This window comes from Myotis daubentonii, chromosome 8 (genome assembly GCF_963259705.1).
Source record: "Myotis daubentonii chromosome 8, mMyoDau2.1, whole genome shotgun sequence".
In the NCBI taxonomy this organism is placed as follows: Eukaryota; Metazoa; Chordata; class Mammalia; order Chiroptera; family Vespertilionidae; genus Myotis; species Myotis daubentonii.
In genome coordinates, this window is record NC_081847.1 from 85,471,428 (window position 1) to 85,489,074 (window position 17,647).

The 17,647-nt window shown below is 43.7% G+C and overlaps 2 protein-coding genes and 4 non-coding genes across 8 annotated transcripts in view; all 6 read right to left on the reverse strand.

Annotated features, from left to right (window-relative positions):
• Positions 1 to 6,042: 6,042 nt before the first annotated feature.
• C8H18orf32 (chromosome 8 C18orf32 homolog) lies at positions 6,043 to 10,966 on the reverse strand. Its single transcript, XM_059707277.1, has 3 exons — positions 10,813 to 10,966; positions 7,574 to 7,761; positions 6,043 to 6,744 (listed from the first exon to the last, which is right to left on the reverse strand). Exons 2-3 carry the CDS (start codon positions 7,736 to 7,738, stop codon positions 6,679 to 6,681), a joined length of 231 nt encoding a protein of 76 aa, XP_059563260.1. The 5' UTR covers positions 7,739 to 7,761; positions 10,813 to 10,966; the 3' UTR covers positions 6,043 to 6,678.
• A 1,924-nt stretch (positions 10,967 to 12,890) lies between these two features.
• The window catches only part of RPL17 (ribosomal protein L17), a 45,294-nt gene continuing 40,537 nt past the window's right edge, over positions 12,891 to 17,647 (reverse strand). For all 3 annotated transcript variants that reach the window (XM_059707276.1, XM_059707274.1, XM_059707275.1), the window contains exons 2-7: positions 17,229 to 17,281; positions 17,099 to 17,139; positions 16,686 to 16,820; positions 15,982 to 16,080; positions 14,030 to 14,221; positions 12,891 to 12,979 (exon numbers count right to left, since the gene is read on the reverse strand). In XM_059707276.1, the coding sequence (XP_059563259.1) occupies positions 12,932 to 12,979; positions 14,030 to 14,221; positions 15,982 to 16,080; positions 16,686 to 16,820; positions 17,099 to 17,139; positions 17,229 to 17,268 (555 nt within the window). In that variant the 5' untranslated portion in view covers positions 17,269 to 17,281 and the 3' untranslated portion in view covers positions 12,891 to 12,931. The remainder of the gene's footprint in view (positions 12,980 to 14,029; positions 14,222 to 15,981; positions 16,081 to 16,685; positions 16,821 to 17,098; positions 17,140 to 17,228; positions 17,282 to 17,647) is intronic.
• Positions 13,915 to 13,978, reverse strand: LOC132240356 (small nucleolar RNA SNORD58). Its single transcript, XR_009454278.1, has one exon. It is a non-coding gene; the product is annotated as a small nucleolar RNA SNORD58 (small nucleolar RNA).
• On the reverse strand, positions 16,524 to 16,588 carry LOC132240354 (small nucleolar RNA SNORD58). The gene has a single exon (XR_009454277.1). It is a non-coding gene; the product is annotated as a small nucleolar RNA SNORD58 (small nucleolar RNA).
• Positions 16,954 to 17,018, reverse strand: LOC132240357 (small nucleolar RNA SNORD58). The gene has a single exon (XR_009454279.1). It is a non-coding gene; the product is annotated as a small nucleolar RNA SNORD58 (small nucleolar RNA).
• LOC132240359 (small nucleolar RNA SNORD58) lies at positions 17,361 to 17,426 on the reverse strand. Its single transcript, XR_009454281.1, has one exon. It is a non-coding gene; the product is annotated as a small nucleolar RNA SNORD58 (small nucleolar RNA).

A 17,647-nucleotide genomic window follows, 5' to 3' on the forward strand; every position in this document is an offset into this window, starting at 1 on the left:
CCCACTGGTGATGTGCCCGCAACCCAGGTACATGCCCTTGACTGGAATTGAACCCAGGACCTCTCAGTCCGCAGGCTGACGCTCTATCCACTGAGCCAAACCGGTTTCGGCCCTTTAGTTGTATTTTTGAAGTGGTTGTGTGAGGCAGCAAACTCCGGTGTTTACCTATGCCGCCATCTTGGTTTCTCTCTCTGTAATTATTTTCTTAATTTCCTGTTCAGATATTTAATTGTTGGTGTATAACAATGCAGCTGATTTTTGTGCTGACTTTTTATCCTGTTACTTTGCCGAATTCAATTTTTTAGTGCTAACAGTCTTTTGTGGAATCTTTAGGGTTTTCTATTTACAAATCATCTGTGAACAGAGATAATTTTACTTCTTTTCCAATTTGAATAACTTTTATTTCCTTTTCTTGCTTAATTGGATAGAAATTCCAGTACTATCTTAAGTGGCAAAGGCCATCATCCTTGCCTTATTCCTGATCTATTGTGAGGCTTGTTGTGGTTTTTTCACATATACTTTCATTATGTTGAAGTACTTTTCTTTTATTGCTAATTTGTTAAGTGTTTTTGTCATGAAAGGGTATTGAATTTTATCAAACGCTTTTTTCTGTATCAATTGAGATGACCATGTGGGTTTTCTCCCTCCATTCTGAACGTCCTTGCATTCTAGGAAAAGTCCACTTGGTCATGGTATATAATTCCTGTTTTTTCTCCAGTGTCTTTTTGTTGATTTTTAGAGAGGAAGGGAGAGGGAGAGAGAGATAGAAACATCAATGATGAGAATCATCGATTGGCTGCTTCCTACATGCCCCCTACTGGGGATCCTGCCTGAAACCTGGCCTTGTGCCCTGATTGGGAATCAAACTCGTGACCTCCTGTTTCATAGGTTGATGCTCAACCAGTGAGCCACATAGGCAGGGCATAATCCTTTAACTATGTGTTGAATTTGGTTTGCTAGTATTTTTTTTAAAATATATTTTATTGATTTTTCACAGAGAGGGAGAGAGATAGAGAGTCAGAAATATCGACAAGCGAGAAACATCGATCAGCCGCCTCCTGCACATCTCCCACTGGGGATGTGCCCGCAACCCAGGTACATGCCCTTGACCGGAATCGAACCTGGGACCTTTCAGTCCGCAGGCCGATGCTCTATCCACTAAGCCAAACCGGTTTCGGCATGGTTTGCTAGTATTTTGCTGAGGATTTTTGCGTTGATATGCATAAGAGATACAGGTTATCTCTTATGCATATCAATGTCATTTTATTTTTTAATGTTAGGAAATGTTATCTTCGATATTTTGGAAAAGTTTGAGAATGACTGATGTTCTCCTTTAAATGTTTGGTAGAATTCACTAGTGAAGCCATAAGGTCCAGGGCTTTTCTTTGTTGGGAGATTTTTTTTATTACTAATTCAGTTCCTTTACCAATTACATGTCTCTTCAGGACTTATATTTCTTCATGATTTAGTCTTGGTAGGTTTTGTTTTTCTAAGAATGTGTGTGTGTTTTTTTAATCTAGGTTATCCATTTTGTTGGTGAACAATTGTTCACAGTACTCTTATCATCCGTTTTTTTTTTGTAGCATCAGTAGTAATTCCACTTCCATTCCTGACTTTAGCAATTGGAGTCTTTACTCTCTTTCTTAGTCTAGCTAAAGATTTGTCAATTTTGTGGTCTTTTTGAAAAGTCATCTTTTGGTTTCGTCTCTATTTTTTTCTCTATTTTGTTTATCTCTGTTCTAATCTTTACTATTTCCTTCCTCTGCTAGCTTTGGGTTTCTTTTCTAGTTTTTTTAAATTGAAAGTTGTTGATTTAAGATCTTCCTTCTTTTTTTAATGTGTTTATAAATTCCCCCCTAAATACTGCTTTCACTGTGTCCCATAGGTTTTGGTATGTTATATATTTCGTTTCATTTGTCTCAAGATATTTTCTAATTTGCCTTTTTATTTCTTCAAGAGTTTATTGTTTAACTTCTACAAGTTTGTAAATTTTCTAGTTTTACTTTTGTTATTTTTGATACTTTTGTTATTGATTTCCAACTTCCTCCCATTGTGGTCAAGGATACTTTATATGATATTGATCTTTCAAATCTATTGAGACTTGATTTGTGGCTTAACATATGATCTATCCTAGAGAATATCCCACATGCGCTTAAGAATATGTATTCTGTTGTTGGGTATTGTTCTGTATGTCTGTCAAATTTAATTGGTTTATTGTGTTATTCAAGCTATTTCCTTATTTTTCTTCTGTCTGGTTCTATTCATAATTGAAAGTGAGGTAGTAAAGTCTCTGACTATTGTAGAACTATCTATTTCTCCCTTCAATTCTGGCAATTTTTGCCTCATATTTTAAGGGTGTGTTCTTAGGAGTAAATATAGTGTTTCTGAAACATAAAGACAGTGAACAACCTAGTACAGGGGTCCTCAAACTACAGGCCGCGGGCCACATGCAAATACAAATATTGTATTTGTTCCTGTTTTGTTTTTTTACTTCAAAATAAGATATGTGCAGTGTGCATAGGAATTTGTTCATAGTTTTTTTTTAAACTATAGTCCGGCCCTCCAACGGTCTGAGGGACAGTGAACTGGCCCCCCTGTTTAAAAAATTTGAGGGCCCCTGTCCTAGTATCTACTGATCTTCAAGATATACTTTTAATTGGAAAAAAAGACCAAACAGTGCATATGGTATGTTACTTTTGTCTTAATAAAATACAATAACACCTGTATGTATTTGCTTGTGCATGCAGAGACTATCTCTGGAAATATAAAGAACCTGGGAGGGCCTTAGTTCTGTGGCTGTGTGGGGGAGTTGGGTACCGGTGCACCGGTGATAGCCCTCAAAATCCCCATGTGGTCGCTGTCACGTTCTCCTACCCTCGCCATGTTCCTCACTGGATCTGAGTACCACAGCGGTGGGAATATTTTTTCTCCTGAAGGAAGATTCTTTCAAGTGGAATATGCCACTGAGGCTATCAACCTTGTTCGGCAGCCATGGGGATCCAGACACCCCAGGAGGTGTGCCCAGCTGTGGAGAAGAGAATTGCCTCCCCGCTCATGGAGCCAAGCAACATTGAGGAGGTGTAGAGAGTGATGCTCACATAGGTTGTGCCATGAACGGGCTAATTGCTGCTGCGAAGGCTTTACGACAGTGATGGCGAACCTTTTGAGCTCGGCGTGTCAGGATTTTGAAAAACCCTAACTTAACTCTGGTGCTGTGTCACATATAGAAATTTTTTGATATTTGCAACCATAGTAAAACAAAGACATATTTTTGATATTTATTTTATATATTTAAATGCCATTTAACAAAGAAAAATCAACCAAAAAAATGAGTTCGCGTGTCACCTCTGACGCGCGTGTCATAGGTTCGCCATCACTGCTTTACGGTAATTGAGAAAGCCAGAGTGGAGACACGGAACCATTGACTCACCTACAACCAGTGACGGTGAGGGTGCCCCAGGCCGTGTCCAATCTGGCTCGACCGTTTGGAGAAGGTGCAGATCTGGGTGTCATGTCTCGTCCCTGCGGAGCGGCACTGTTATTGGAGGAGTTGGTGAGAAAGGACCTCCACTGTTTCATAGGCCCGTCAGGGACCTTTGTCCAGTGAGATGCTTGAGCAGTTGGCTCTGCTTCAAAGGGTGCCCAGAGCTCCTTGCAAGTTTACCACAAGCCTATGACTCTGAAAGAAGCCATCACGTCTTCACTCATCATCCTCAAACAAGCAATGGAGGAGAAGCTGAATGCAATTAACACAGAGCTAGCCGCTGTGCAGCCTGGTCAGACTTTCCCCAGGTGCACAGGAAAAACTTGGAGAGGCCATGAAGGGCATTAAAGAAAGTGTGCTCCTCAGAACTTCTCTGGGGCAATTTCAGTTCTCCTGATTGCCCTGAGCTTTTATTTCCAGCTCCTATTCCTTGGAAAATATCGGGTGTATGTGCATTTTTAAAATGACGTCTGTACATAAAGGCAATTAAAGAAAGAAATAAAGAGAAACTTAAAATAAAAAATGAGAAAAAAGAGGAAACCGGTAACCTTGATTGCCTCCTAGGAGGGGAACCAGGTGCCTGGGCACCAGGGTGGGAGGAAGGAATCTTCATCTGCGTACGCTCTAATACCTTATGAATTTTGTATAAAAAATACATTAAAAAATAAGTACACTTAATTTGAAATGCTGTAGACTGGAAACTAAAAAACAAACTAACAAAAGTAGTATACAGTTCATATGAAAAGGATCCTAGAAGATATTCGATGACTGTCAACTCAGTATGCAGGACAAGCCACCAAGAGCTTGCTTGTATTCCAAAAGTTCCGTTCAGAGATGATGCAGTAAAGGGGAAAGAGCGGGGGCTAAGGATTCATGATGGTTTGTTCAGACCCTTCTTTCTAAAAGTATTGAAGGTGACTTGCAAACACGTGTAACACGTAAAACTGCAACATTAATCACAGGAACGAAGGGTGGGGGCATGAAGCAAAGCAGTGACTCGGAGCCAGTCGTGAGTTCTAGGCCCAAAAGGAAAGGAGGGGGAGAGGTGAGTGGAAACTAAAGGGAGTCATGTGGAGTGGGCCACCTGGGAGTGCATTTTGGCTGAGGAACACACCTGGTCTAAGAGACCCAGAAGGGTTGAACCGAGGGAATAAATACCCTAACCCCACTCCTCCCTTCCCTCCTCCCTCCCATCCCTGCTGCAGATCCCCACTGGCCAGACCCAACAGAACGCAGAGGCCATGGAAAGTCTGTCGATAGAGTCCATGCAGCTTTCTTGGGCAGCAAGGTCGGTGAAAGGAGCAGAGATTTGGAGAGGCAAGTGGAAGACGTGCGGCACACTCATCATGATATAAATACCGATTAATGACTTAACCAATATTTACACAAACCTATATGGAGGATGTGTGGGAGAAGTAGAGGAAACACAGTGTAAGATAGCTATATCTCAGCCATGGAAGGAAGTCAGTAATGTGGAAAGTTGACAGTTCCAAAAATGGCAAAATATATAAAAATTAGAAATATAGAGATAAAACATGAGACAAAAGCAACAGCTGAATGCGTAAAGCGTTTGGGGACTAAGGGAGTAGAGACATTATACATCTTGCAATATTTTTTGCCCTGACCGGTTTGGCTCGGTGGATAGAGCGTCAGCCTGCGGAATGAAAGGTCCCAGGTTCGATTCCGGTCAAGGGCATGTACCTTGGTTGCAGGCACATCCTCAGTTGGGGGCGTGCAGGAGGCAGCTGGTCAATGTTTCTCTCTCATCAATATTTCTAACTATCCCTCTCCCTTCCTCTCTGTAAAAAATCAATAAAAAAATAAAAATGATATATTTAATAAAAACAAATGTTAAGAAAATTGCTAGAAGGCTACACAAAAGAACTAACAGTGGTTACATCTGTGGAGAGGGAATGATAGTGAAAGAACATGAACTTTTCATTTAAATTTCCATTGCACTGTTTTACTATGAACATCTGCTATTTTTGTAATATAGTTTTTATACAACAAACTAATCAACTGAATTTAGTTGCTAAAGGGAATTTATCTTATCCCTCAGGTGGGTTGGGGCAGAATACCTGAAACCTACTGATTTCTATGAAATGAAGACCAGGTGAGTCACTGAGTTGCTCACACGTAGAGTGTAACAGAGCCTCGGTTAGGACCCAGGACTTCAATGGGGACCCAAAGGCAGAAGACTCTTCCAACCACTCCCTGCCTCAGAGGGAATAAGTAAACATGATATAAAGACATGGTTCATCACCCCCGAACCCTGTAAGTCCCTAAAGTAAAGCAGCCCAGAGTGAGAGGCCATGTAGAGGCCCAGACCAGCAAAGAAGTGGGCAGTCATGTCACTGTCGCTGAAAACCACTAAGTTTTGGAGTGTCGTCTTATGCAACAATAAATAACTGATACAATCTGCTTTAAAAAATATATTATTCTCTCAGAACTGTCCAGATGCCAGCACGCTATTATAATTCTGCTTTCTGGTATGGTGAAAAATGTCCCTTTTAAGAAATATTTTAACTTAAAGAAAAAGAAAAAAGCCAAACCCCAACCACACGCTAAACTGAATATTTAATACATTCTGTAGGAATAGAAGGAATGCAACAAAGATTAGAATTTTATAATATACAATAGACATTTATGTAAAAACTGTACCATTTTTCCCAAAGAAATTTCCTCAATTTCTTGTCGTTGCTATTTTCTTCGGAGCAATAACCTGTAATTTCTACTCTTGCAGTAAGGGGCTCCACTGTGTTGGGCAGTAATTATAACTTTATGTTTCAAGTCATTATCACCTTCAAACACTCCCTTTCATTTATTTCACTGCCCAGTCTCACTGTACTGTTTCATAGTGAAAACACACTCCACTCAAATTCAAAGAGCCTGAACAGAAGCTAGAAGCCCAAGGATGCTTAGGGACTGATGTAGTAACAATGTTTACTGGCACAAACCTATTCATTCATACTATTACTGCTACGTTAATGTAAAAGGAACTCGGGAATGAGATCATTAACTATAACCAAATACATTCTAAATATAAATACCATGTGTTTCCTGATCAGCATCAGACAAACATCTAAACCATCCACCCCGAGGTCTAAGAGAAAAAGGTCAGAGACAATTACAAAGAAGGTGCTTCACATTATTAGGTCCATTTTGAAAACAAGGAGGTCCCTGGGTCAATGCCTTCAGTCTTTCTTTTTATCAGAGATTTCTGTCGATCCTGATGTTGGTAATCCATTTATGTCTGCACCCTAAAAAAAAAAAACGTTTTAGAGATTATTACGAGACACTCATCATAAGAGATACTCTCTTTGAAAACAGTCGACAAACTTCAGAATGAAAAAACTGCTTCTAGAATTATGCAGGATGGCTTAGTGCAGTTGAACACAATCGAAGTTGAACGTAACAAGCATATTGCTAAAAACAACAGGTTGTCTCTAAATAGTCATTTAAAAATAATAACTTCATTGTGTAAAAAAATAAAATAAAATAAACTCTACTATCCTCCTAAATTAAGTCTCCCACCAAAATTATCAACCAGGGAAACTGGCTTTTTTTCATGTCATCTCTTCACACCCATGAGCTAGTCACTATGACTCTCAGCAGCCACGAAATACTGGCTATTATCTTGGCCATTGGCAAGGAGCAACTGCGTTAATCAGAGGCCTAGTTTAAAACTTTAGTTTAAACCAACTGTTAATTACTTTAAAAAACAATACCCAAATTCCTTATTTTTTTTCAAATTATAAGAGAAAGCTTATTTAGAAAGTTATGAAGGTAGAAGTGAGCCAGCTGGGCTGCACAGGCTCCGGAAACAAGCCCTTGGAGCTTCAAAGAGGGAAAGACAAAGGTAAGTCGCCCAGGAGGAAAAAGAGGGGCCGGGAAAGGCTGGGAGGGAAAGCCAACCCCCCCACCCCCTCCCCAACACACACACCTCCGGTTAAAACAGAAGGAAATTAAGACCCATTGATGAAGCTTCTGGTTCCAAGAACTTGCCTTTCCAAAAGCCGAATAGTTTACCCTGACTGTACCACCCCCTCCCACCCGGCCTTCCTAGCCGAGGTATTTTAATGTCCTTACCTTATAGCCTATTTTGCCTTTGCTTGTATCACTGGATTCTTGCACAGCTTTTCTAGGCCATATGCGACTAACAAAGGGGGAAATCAGAGGGTATATGTATGGCTCCAGGAACTTTTTGTAGACCCAGAGCAGAACTGGAATGACGATACAAGGAATGCACACCATTGTCCCAGGTGGGAGCTCCTGAGCTGAGAGACGCAAAGAAAAAACAAATCAGCTCCTCACAGATTGATGACTAGAGGAATTCAGCTACATTAGGGTGTTCGAAAGGATTATTTCAGCTTTGAACGAAAAACTTAGATCATACTATTAGCTAAATGCAAGAACCTATTGAAGATACTGCTATCTACAAGGTAAAGGAATAATAGGTGGTAGGCATGAAAATAACAGCAACCTTCCCGCTTCCAAATCTCTCCAATCACTGCTCCCCAACCATAAATTTAATGATAAAGACACCAACATCTGCTAGGTGCTAGGCAGTTTAATGCTTTGCATATACAGCTGGCCCTCTGTATCCCCAGGTTTTGCATCATGGAGTCAACCAACCCCAAATCGAAAACATTTGAAAAGAAAATCCCAGAAAATTCCAAAAAGCAAAACCTGAATTTGCTATGCACAGAGCACCTCGCTAAATCCAAGCAATTAAGTGATGTGTAGGCATACTGGAGCCTATTTACAAACACTACACCTTTTATATGGGGGACTTGCGCACCCAGGAATTTTGGTATTGGGGGGGGGGGGGGGGGCGTGGTGGTGGTGGTGGGTTTCCTGGAACCAATTCCTTGAGGATACTGAAGGACAACTGTATAATTCATTTATTCAAAACCCAGTGAGGTCGGGTACCTCTGCATCTTATTTTACACATACAGCAAAGGAAGGCACAAAACATTAAGGAACTTGGTAATTATGACTTAATTAGCCAAACCTACAATGCTAAGGGCAAACATAATATGAAACTCTCTAAGATATCACTTTGCAAGACCTCTAAGCTGCAAACTGGTTGGCCTTTTCCAGGCAAGAATTCTCCCTTGATATAACTGCTTTTTCTTTTTAGTGGCAATTAAGGTGTACCGTATAATAAAACTATTTATTTGTTTATTTATTATTTTTATATAAGTAAATTGTTTATTATTAGTATAAGGAAATTGTTCATTTGCAAAAATTAACATCTGATTTCCTTGATAATTAGAAATCATCTTAGAATTTCTCAAAATCAGCAATTTATTGAAAAAGAACAAATACTGCTTCCACAAAATACTATTAAACCAAAGACTTCTTAAATTTACAAGAATTTTCAATCCCTTAGCGTAGGCCTTAAAAATGAAGACGCTTTGCCCTGGCTGGTGTTGCTCAGTTGGTTGAACAGCACTAAGAAGTTGTCGGTTTGATTCCCACTCAGGGCACATGCCCGGGTTGTGGGCTCCATCCCCAGTAGGGGTTGTGCAGGAGGCAGTTGATGGATGGTTCTCTCATTGCTGTTCCTCTCTCTCTCTCTCTCTCTCTCTCTCTCTCTCTTTCTCCCTCTAAAAATCAATAAAAACATTTTTTAAAAAAAGCCCAACAACTGAGAAGCTTCAGAACACTGAATAAGGCTAGTAATTCAGGATGTTAAAATTTCATCATGACTACACTAAGGCAACTTAAAATTATTCACAATACAAGTGAACAATGGCACAGACAATTCAATCTTAATGACTTTGAAATGAATTACAAGAGCTACTAACAAAAATCCAGATGTACATCAATGAATGAAGAGCTATTTTACAAAGGATTTATAACCATTTTTTAAAAAGGTCCCCTAGTCAAATTAAAGTAACCACTTAAGAATTTACCAAAATATTTAAAAGCCAAATGAATGGTGAGTCTTTTTCACTGTTTTTCAAGGAATCATTATTTTTGTCCATACACATTTAGAATGTGATCTGGGATACTGAAAAGGTGATGTGGTTTAGGTGTTCCACACTCTCACAGGTACCACAGCCTCATCAGGCTGACAAGCTGGCAGCTGCCTGCATGTGAGATGTTTCCCCCACTTTCTATAAGGTCTTGGGCAAATTATTTAACCCGCCTGTGCCTGAATCCCGTTGTGTAAAATGTAGACAATAAGGATACCTACCTCACAGGGATGGGGATTAGATAAATTAATATGCATACAAAGCTCAGTAGAGTGTCTGCGTATAGTAAGTGCCATAAAATCGTTACAAAAAAAATCCCACCAAAACCCCAAAATGGTGACCTGCCCAAAGTTCACACAAAGGTAACAAGTAACTAGAGCTGGCTTCTTGCCTCTACCCCTTCCCCAAACACACTGATTATGCTAATTATCCCCCTACCAAACCTCCAAAACCAACTAAATCCTTCCCAACAACTGGCAAGCTGATGACTGGCAGGCCCTCCATCATAAAGGTTCATTTTTGCCTACTTGTAATTGTGTTTTAATTACTTGCGCGTTGTGTTTTAAATAAACTCTCGAGAACAACTACTCCTCATCAGCTTTGTCATACTAATGGCTTTTATCAAACTTTGTAGCTCTCTTCAGAATGAAGCTACTGTATTTCATCTCTAAATCGTCCTGATTCTTCCATGAGTTGTTATACTTCAGACATGTGGAAACGGTGGCTTGGAAAGGTCGCGAAGGTGGCTACGGTAAAGTGATAAAATTATAATTTTACTCAACCTCCACAAACCAGTTCTCGGATACTACAACCAAGTGAGCAAAATGGATTAAACTGTTGTAGGAGAGAAATGTTTTTATTCGACTTATCCAGTGCAATAGAGAGAAAAGGCGGAGGCCGTGGGAAAGGGGCGAGTGGAGGGGAGCGCCGCCCTGGTAGCCCAGCTCCGCACAGAACCGCACCGTATTGGCGACCAGAGCGGGACAGGGCGTGAAGACAGGAGCGAAGACGGGGACTAGGGCGAATGGCGGCGAAGATAACAGACGGGCCAGGAAACCGACAACTCGGGCCAAGGGAGGGAATAAACGGACAGGAAGAGAAAGGCAGGCGGGAGGGGGCACCGGAGGGAGAGATGGGGGCAGCCGGCGACAGGGGCGCGCTGGAGGGCGAAGGGGCGCCCATCGGACAGCGCAGGGGTCCGCGGGGCCCAGGGCAGGAGCCGCGCCCCGGCTGGGCTCGGTGCGCGCCGCCGGCCCAGCCCGGAGGTGCCCGCCGGCGCCGGGCCCCAGCCCATCCCGCCCCCTTGGCCCGGCCCAGAGCCCCAGCCCCCTCGACCCCACTCACCCGCGACCACCAAGCCAAGTGGAAATGTCCGCACTTCCGGAGGGAGGGACCTGCCTCCGCCGAGCCAATGGACACCGCAAAAGGGGCCGACACACACGCGCCTGCGTCAGCCTGACGTCACAAGGCGTACGTACCGGGGCGCCGGGCGGGGCCGGGCGGGGCTCGGGGCCGCGGGCGGAGCCGGGCTTCCCAGGCCCGCGCGGGCACAGGCGCTGCAGTCCCGAAGACTAAGTTCAACTCGTTGGTCCAAGAAATGACGCCTGTACCAATGGTTCCCCACCGCAGGGGCGGTTACTTCGCTTGTTTTCAAATGCAGCTGTGCCTACAACCACCCTCTCCCCTAGTTGCAAGGGTCTTACATTCAAGGGCAGGGTGGACTGTCAACCTTAATTGGCTGTTTGAGAGAAATGGCTATACCACTTCACTTCCACCCAAGTAAGGTCAGTGTTTAAGACTGGAGAAAACCGGGACCCTCCGCAAGGGGTATCGTAAATGGCACAATTGTAAAGTCTGGCTGTTCCAATGACTGGGCAATTACACTCTTGGCACATACCCAAGAGAAATGAGAGCATGCCCATTCAAAAACTTACAAAGGTGCACAGCAGCACTACTTGCAATAGCTTAAGACCCAAATGTTCAATAAATATATTGATACAAATTATACATCAAGTACAATACGTGGATGAACCCTGAAAGTACTGTCATAAACCAAAGCCAGTGGGCCGCATCCTGTGATGTTTCTTGAGATGTCAACAGGCCTATCTATAGCTAAGTAGTTCCCTAGGGCTGGGAGTAACAGCTAAACCACTGCCAAGGTTCCTCTCTGTGGTGATTACAATGTCCTAAAATTGATTTTAGTGATAGATTCATAACAGTATACTAAGATCCACTGCACTGTGGTGAACTGGTATTAAATCTCAATGAAGTGGCTGGAAAAAAATTTCAGAACTCCATGTTTTAATCCCATTTTATGCAAAAAATCAGCAAGACTTTCAAAACACCATGTTCATGACCCAAATTAATGACAGAACAGAATAATCTATTTTAAAATTCTAATCAGAAAACTTGTTTTATCACTTGAAATATATCTACACTAATAAGAGAAACATGGTAATTGGCGTACAACCGCTACCCTTTTCATTGGCTAATCAGCGAGATATGCAAATTAACTGTCAGCCAAGATGGCCCAGGCAGCCAGGCAGCTTGAAACTAACATGAGGCTTGGTTGCCTCAGTGAAGGAGGAAACCAACGTTCCCCGCCTGCGGCTGCAGGCCTCTGAGCCTGTAGTTTCAAACATTGTAACAAATACCACCGGACTTCAGCCAGCAGGATCGCAACATTGTATGCAAAGGCCAGAAACCTACTTTCAGGATCTGCGGCCTAAGAGCTGGAGCCAAGCCTCAAGCTAAAGCTGGCCCAGAATTAAAAAAAAAAAGGAAAAAAGGAGCGTTCAGTCACCCCCAGCCTGAAAACAGCCCTCAGCCCCTCACCCAGACTGGTCAGGCACCCCAGTGGGGACCCCCACCCTGATCCAGGACACCCTTCAGGGCAAACCAGCCGGCCCCCACCCGTGCACCAGGCCTCTACCCTATATAGTAAAAGGGTAATATGCCTCCCAGCACCGGGATCAGCGTGACAGGGGGCAGCACCCAAACACCCTGATCGCCCTGTGGCTGTGTGACAGGGTGCGGCACCCCAACCCCCCCCCCGCCCCCATGGGCCCTGCTCTGTGTGTGACGGGGTAGAGCCATAACCTCCCCATCGGCCCTGTCCTGAGTGTGAGAGTGGCAGCGCCCCAACCCCCTCACCGGCCCTGCTCTGTGTGTGAGACAGGGGGCGGTGCCCCAACCCCCCAATCGGCCCTACTCTGAGCGTGACTGAGGGTGGCATCGCAACCCCCCAATCCGCCCTGCTCTGTGCATGACGGGGCAGCGCCCCAACTCCCCAATTTGCCCTGCTCTGAGCCGGACCAGGGGCTGCACCTAGGGATTCGGCCTGCCCTCTGCCTCCCGGGAGCAGGCCTAAGCCAGCAGGTTGTTATCACTGGGCCTCTAGTTTAGTAATAAAGACAACCAACATTCTGCTTTTACTTTTACTTAGATTTATTTTATGCTGAATTTACTCCCGGGCCATAAGTTTTTGTTTCTTCAGTTTCTTCTGAGATATCTGGGGAAAGAAAATAAAAATGACTTAAAATTTCCCAAAAAACATCCACACTACATCTTATTAAAAAGAGGTCTTAGCTTCAGTGAAAGAACTGGAAACATCAACATAAAAGGGCTCTAGCTGGTTTGGCTCAGTGGATAGAATGTTGGTCTGTAGACTGAAGGGTCCCAGGTTTGATTCCAGTCAAGGACACATGCATGGCTTGTGAGCTCAATCCCCAGTAGGGGGTTGTGCAGGAGGCAACGGATCAATGATTGTCTCTCATTGATGTTTCTATCTTTCTCTCTCTCTCCCTTCCTCTCTGCAATCAATAAAAATATATTTAAAAAAACATAAAAGGAAAGAGTCCTTTGGCATAGAGATGTGGTATGACTAATCAGGGAAGGAGTTTAAATTGATTTTCACTGAAGACAGTGACACCAGCTAAGGATTCCAATGACAGGATATTTAAGTGACAATATCAATACAAAAAATCTATTGGGTGTGAAGGGAAGATTTTAGAATTACTCCCAGTTTCCTGGCCTACCCAACTGAATGACTAGCTAACAATGCTGTATGATACATAGGAAAGTTGATAGGAAGAGAAATCGTAAGAGTTCTTACCATACACCGCCCTCCTTTTCTTATTTTTACTGTTATCTAGGAGGACCCACTGTGGTAATCATTTCACAGTATACTTAAATCAAGCCATCATGTGGCACACCTTAAACTTTACAATGGTACGAGGCAATTCTCAAAAACAACACTGACTTGTCATCATTTACTGAATATAGGCTTATTAGATCTGAGGGGCATTTTTGGAAGTGGCAATGGACATGTAGGTGGGACTATCAGCAGACAATCACAGTTCTGATGTACCGAATGGTACAAAGTTACTATTCAGTATCAATCAAGAAACAAATGAGATCCACGAAAGTAAAAATAAAAGGTTGCTGGTTGCTCAGAATAGTTTCCTTTCATGGTTATTCCAAAGGTGTCCTAAGTTAGTCATCACAGCAACCACACATCTACTCTACCCAACTGAAACTGAGCGAAGACTAAGAAATGTACCTTTTTCTTCTGTGCAACCTCCTCTTCTGGTTTAGGAACAATCTGCTCCTTTTCAGTGAGGATCATCTCAATGTGGCAGGGAGAGCTCATGTATGGGTTGATCCGCCCATGAGCTCTGTAGGTTCTACGCCTCATCTTGGGAGCTTTGTTCACCTGAATGTGCTCAATGACCAGAGAGTCTACATCTAAACCCTGGGAAGAAGGGGGAAAGAGCATAACCAGTAAATCTTTATCTTCACACCATCTATGGAAAATTAAGTTCCTGCCTTAACGAACTTTTTTGAAAAGCAATCCTTAAGAATTTAAGCCGAGTATCAGTTCAAGCAGTTACTTTAAACTTGGTTCTAAATGTCCTTCCTTAAATTAAACCTAACTACCAAAACTCAGCCCTATGCTAAGTGCATGTTAAAGATCACCAATAGTGTTAATTTCTAAGCTTTGATGATGAACAAGATTTTGGCAGCATGGCTTAGCAGCTGAAATGATTATATAACCAGTCCTGGCTGGTGTGGCTTATTTGGTTGGGTATTGTCCTGTGCACCAAAAGGTTGCCAGTTTGATTCGTGGTCAGGGCACATGCCCGGGTTTTGGGCTCAATCCCAGTGGGGGTGTGCAAGAGGCAACAGGGATCCATGTTCCACTCTTACAGCGCTGTTCCTCTCTCCCACTCCCTTCCTCTCTAAAAACCTATATATAAATATAAAAGGCTAAGCAACCTAGTTATGACACGCCCTGACCACCAGGGGGCAGATGCTTGATGCAGGGGCTGCGATTGACAGCAACTTTGCAGGGTGCCCTCTCCCACTCTGGGACCCCTGGGGGATCCTCGGATTGTTGGAGAGTCAATTTTAGTCTGATCCCAGCAGGCCAGGCTGAGGGACCCCACTGGTGCACGAATCCATGCACTGGGCCTCTAGTAAATATACACTGAGTGGCCAGAGTATTATGATCACCCCATCAGTACTTCATTGACACTTCCAAAAATACTGAATATTGAAAATTTCCTAAGCAAATACTCTTAAGGTTTTATTATTATTATTTGCCTAACTAATTCACTTCATTGTACTGATGGGGTAGACATAATAATCTGGCCACCCAGTGAATATATCAGCCGTGGGCAAACTACGGCCCGTTTGAAATGAATAAAACTAAAAAAAAAAAAAAAATTACTATACCCGTTTATTTTGAATTTATATTAGTTCACACAAACACTCCATCCATGCTTTTGTTCCGGCCCTCTGGTCCAGTTAAGAACCCATTGTGGCCCTCAAGTCAAAAAGTTTGCCCACCCCTGGTATATATACTAGAGGCCTGACACATGAAATTGAGCAAGGGCCTCTGCCTCAGCCCCCACCCACTGCGGCTTTGTCCGGAAGGATGGATGTCTGCTCTAATTAGCATATTACACTTTTATTATTATTATAGATATAAATAAAAGTGGGTTATAGCCAGAAACCCACATTTTTAATTCTAGCCCAGATTTCCAAATGCTAAAGGGGAATAGACAAACCTATTTTGTTGACTACAGTTTTAACTTCTAAATGAAATTTAACATCTCTCCATTAAGAATGTAGGCAATAGCCTGGCTGGCGTGGCTCAGTGGTTGAGCATCGATCTATGAACCAAGAGGTTATGGTTTGATTCCAGGCCAGGGCATATGCCCAGGTTGCAAGCTCAATCCCCAATGTGGGTTGTGCAGGAGGCAGCTGATCAATAATTCTCATCATTGATGTTTCTCTCCCCCCCCTTCCTTTTAAAATTTATTTTAAAAATATATTTTTTAAAAAGTGTTGGCAATAAACCACATTAACCATTACTAAAGCAACCACCTTGATAACTAAATATTTGTTTCTTTGCAATAGTGTCTTATTGTTTGTATATTAAGTCTGGACAACATTAACTGAACCACCATCTAAGTTGGATACATATAAAGGTGTTAATGCTTTGGGTACCTTAAGTTCAGCATTGCTCTCGGCATTTTTAAGCATGTGCAGCAAAAATTCAGCACTCTTTTTGGGCCACCGACCCTGTGTCCAGCCCCACTGTTTTGCCTAAAGAAAACAAAGAAAGGCTATTAGCTCCGATTTAAATAAAATGTTACAACCACAATTTATGGCAGCTCTCCCTCCTGGGAGCATACCCACACCTTTCCTCTTTTCCTTCTCCCTCTTCTTCCCCTGCAGGCAAGCATCTCCTCAACTGAGGGACCCCACGGAGACTTGCAACCAGGGAAGCAATAGGCGGCAGCAGCTTGTCCTGGGCCAAACCCCTAACGTGTCCCCACGGCCCCATGTTGTCTCTCCAGTGAGGTGACCACAGCGCTGCTCTGGCTCACTCCTTTCCGGTAACATTTCTAGGGAGCAAAGCAGCACGCCCTCGTCTCTCCCTTTGCTACTTCTGTCCTAAGCCATTCCCGTTTCACTGTTCCCTGCTGTAGTAAACATACTCTCAAAACCACAAACAAAAACACACAATTGATTTCATTCACTTCAAGGTTGCTCAGAACATGGTTTTTTTCACGGTCAATCCAAAGGTGTCCTAAGACTGTCATCACAGCAACCAGAAACAGCCTGATGGAAGACCTTAGCCATGGCAATCCCCTCCAGTCACTTTCCCTTACAACCGGTCTTTTCAAACAGCACCCATCCACTCTCACCTGGGCGCACCTACCCACGCCGCCGTTGTAGCGGCGGAATGGCACGCACTGCTTCTTCAGGGTGACGTCCTTCAGGTACTTGGTGGCCTTTCGAATGTGCATGCCCTTGATGGCCTGGGCAGTTTCACGCGTGTTCTAAATAGGAAACACACGGGGGTTAACCATGCGAAGGCATCACCATTTTCAAAGCAAGCATGAAGTTCTCGAATCCTCCAGGTGTCAACATCAAGACAGTGACGACACACTCAGGACCGACACCCAGAAGGCGGCTGCTCAGAATTGGTTAGTTTTCATGGTAAATCCAAAGGTGTCCTAAGAAACACATCACGGCAGCTGCCTTCTCAGCATATGGTGTCAAAGAAAAGCTCCCTGCAGCACCCACACGACTCTCAGAGCACAACGGAGTCACATACCTTGAAGTGAACGCGGAGGTTGGAGCCCCTTGACTTGCATGCTAAAACACAGAGGACACTGCGGTTAACTTCGGGTTGTCTCGTTTCTCTTGCCCCCAAATAAAAAACGCGCTAAGTGCTGTTCACTTACATTTCGTGGGGTTTTCTGGGTCTAGCGAGTAGCGAACCATCTTCAGGGGTCACCTGGGAGGGAGGACGGAGGAACTGTCAGGACGCGGAGGCAGTCACCTACAGCCTCAGTGTGCACCAAGTGCCGCCAGCAGCTGCTCAGAGAACCGCTGTTTTCACGGTGAATCCAAAGGTGTCCTAAGAGGTGCCATCATCGCAGCCACGCTATCTTCCCTCCGGCCTCCCGGTGACGGCGGGCGGCACGGCCTGCGCCAGCCCCCTTGCTCTCTGGACGGCAGCCAGCCCGTTTCGGTGCAACGAGGGCTCCCTCGGGCGCAAGGACACGGCGCCCCGGGGCGGCAGACCCCAGCCGCCACCCTCCGCAGAAACCCCCTTCACTCGCACAGCTTCACACGGATGCCGCCTTTCCACGCTCCTGTG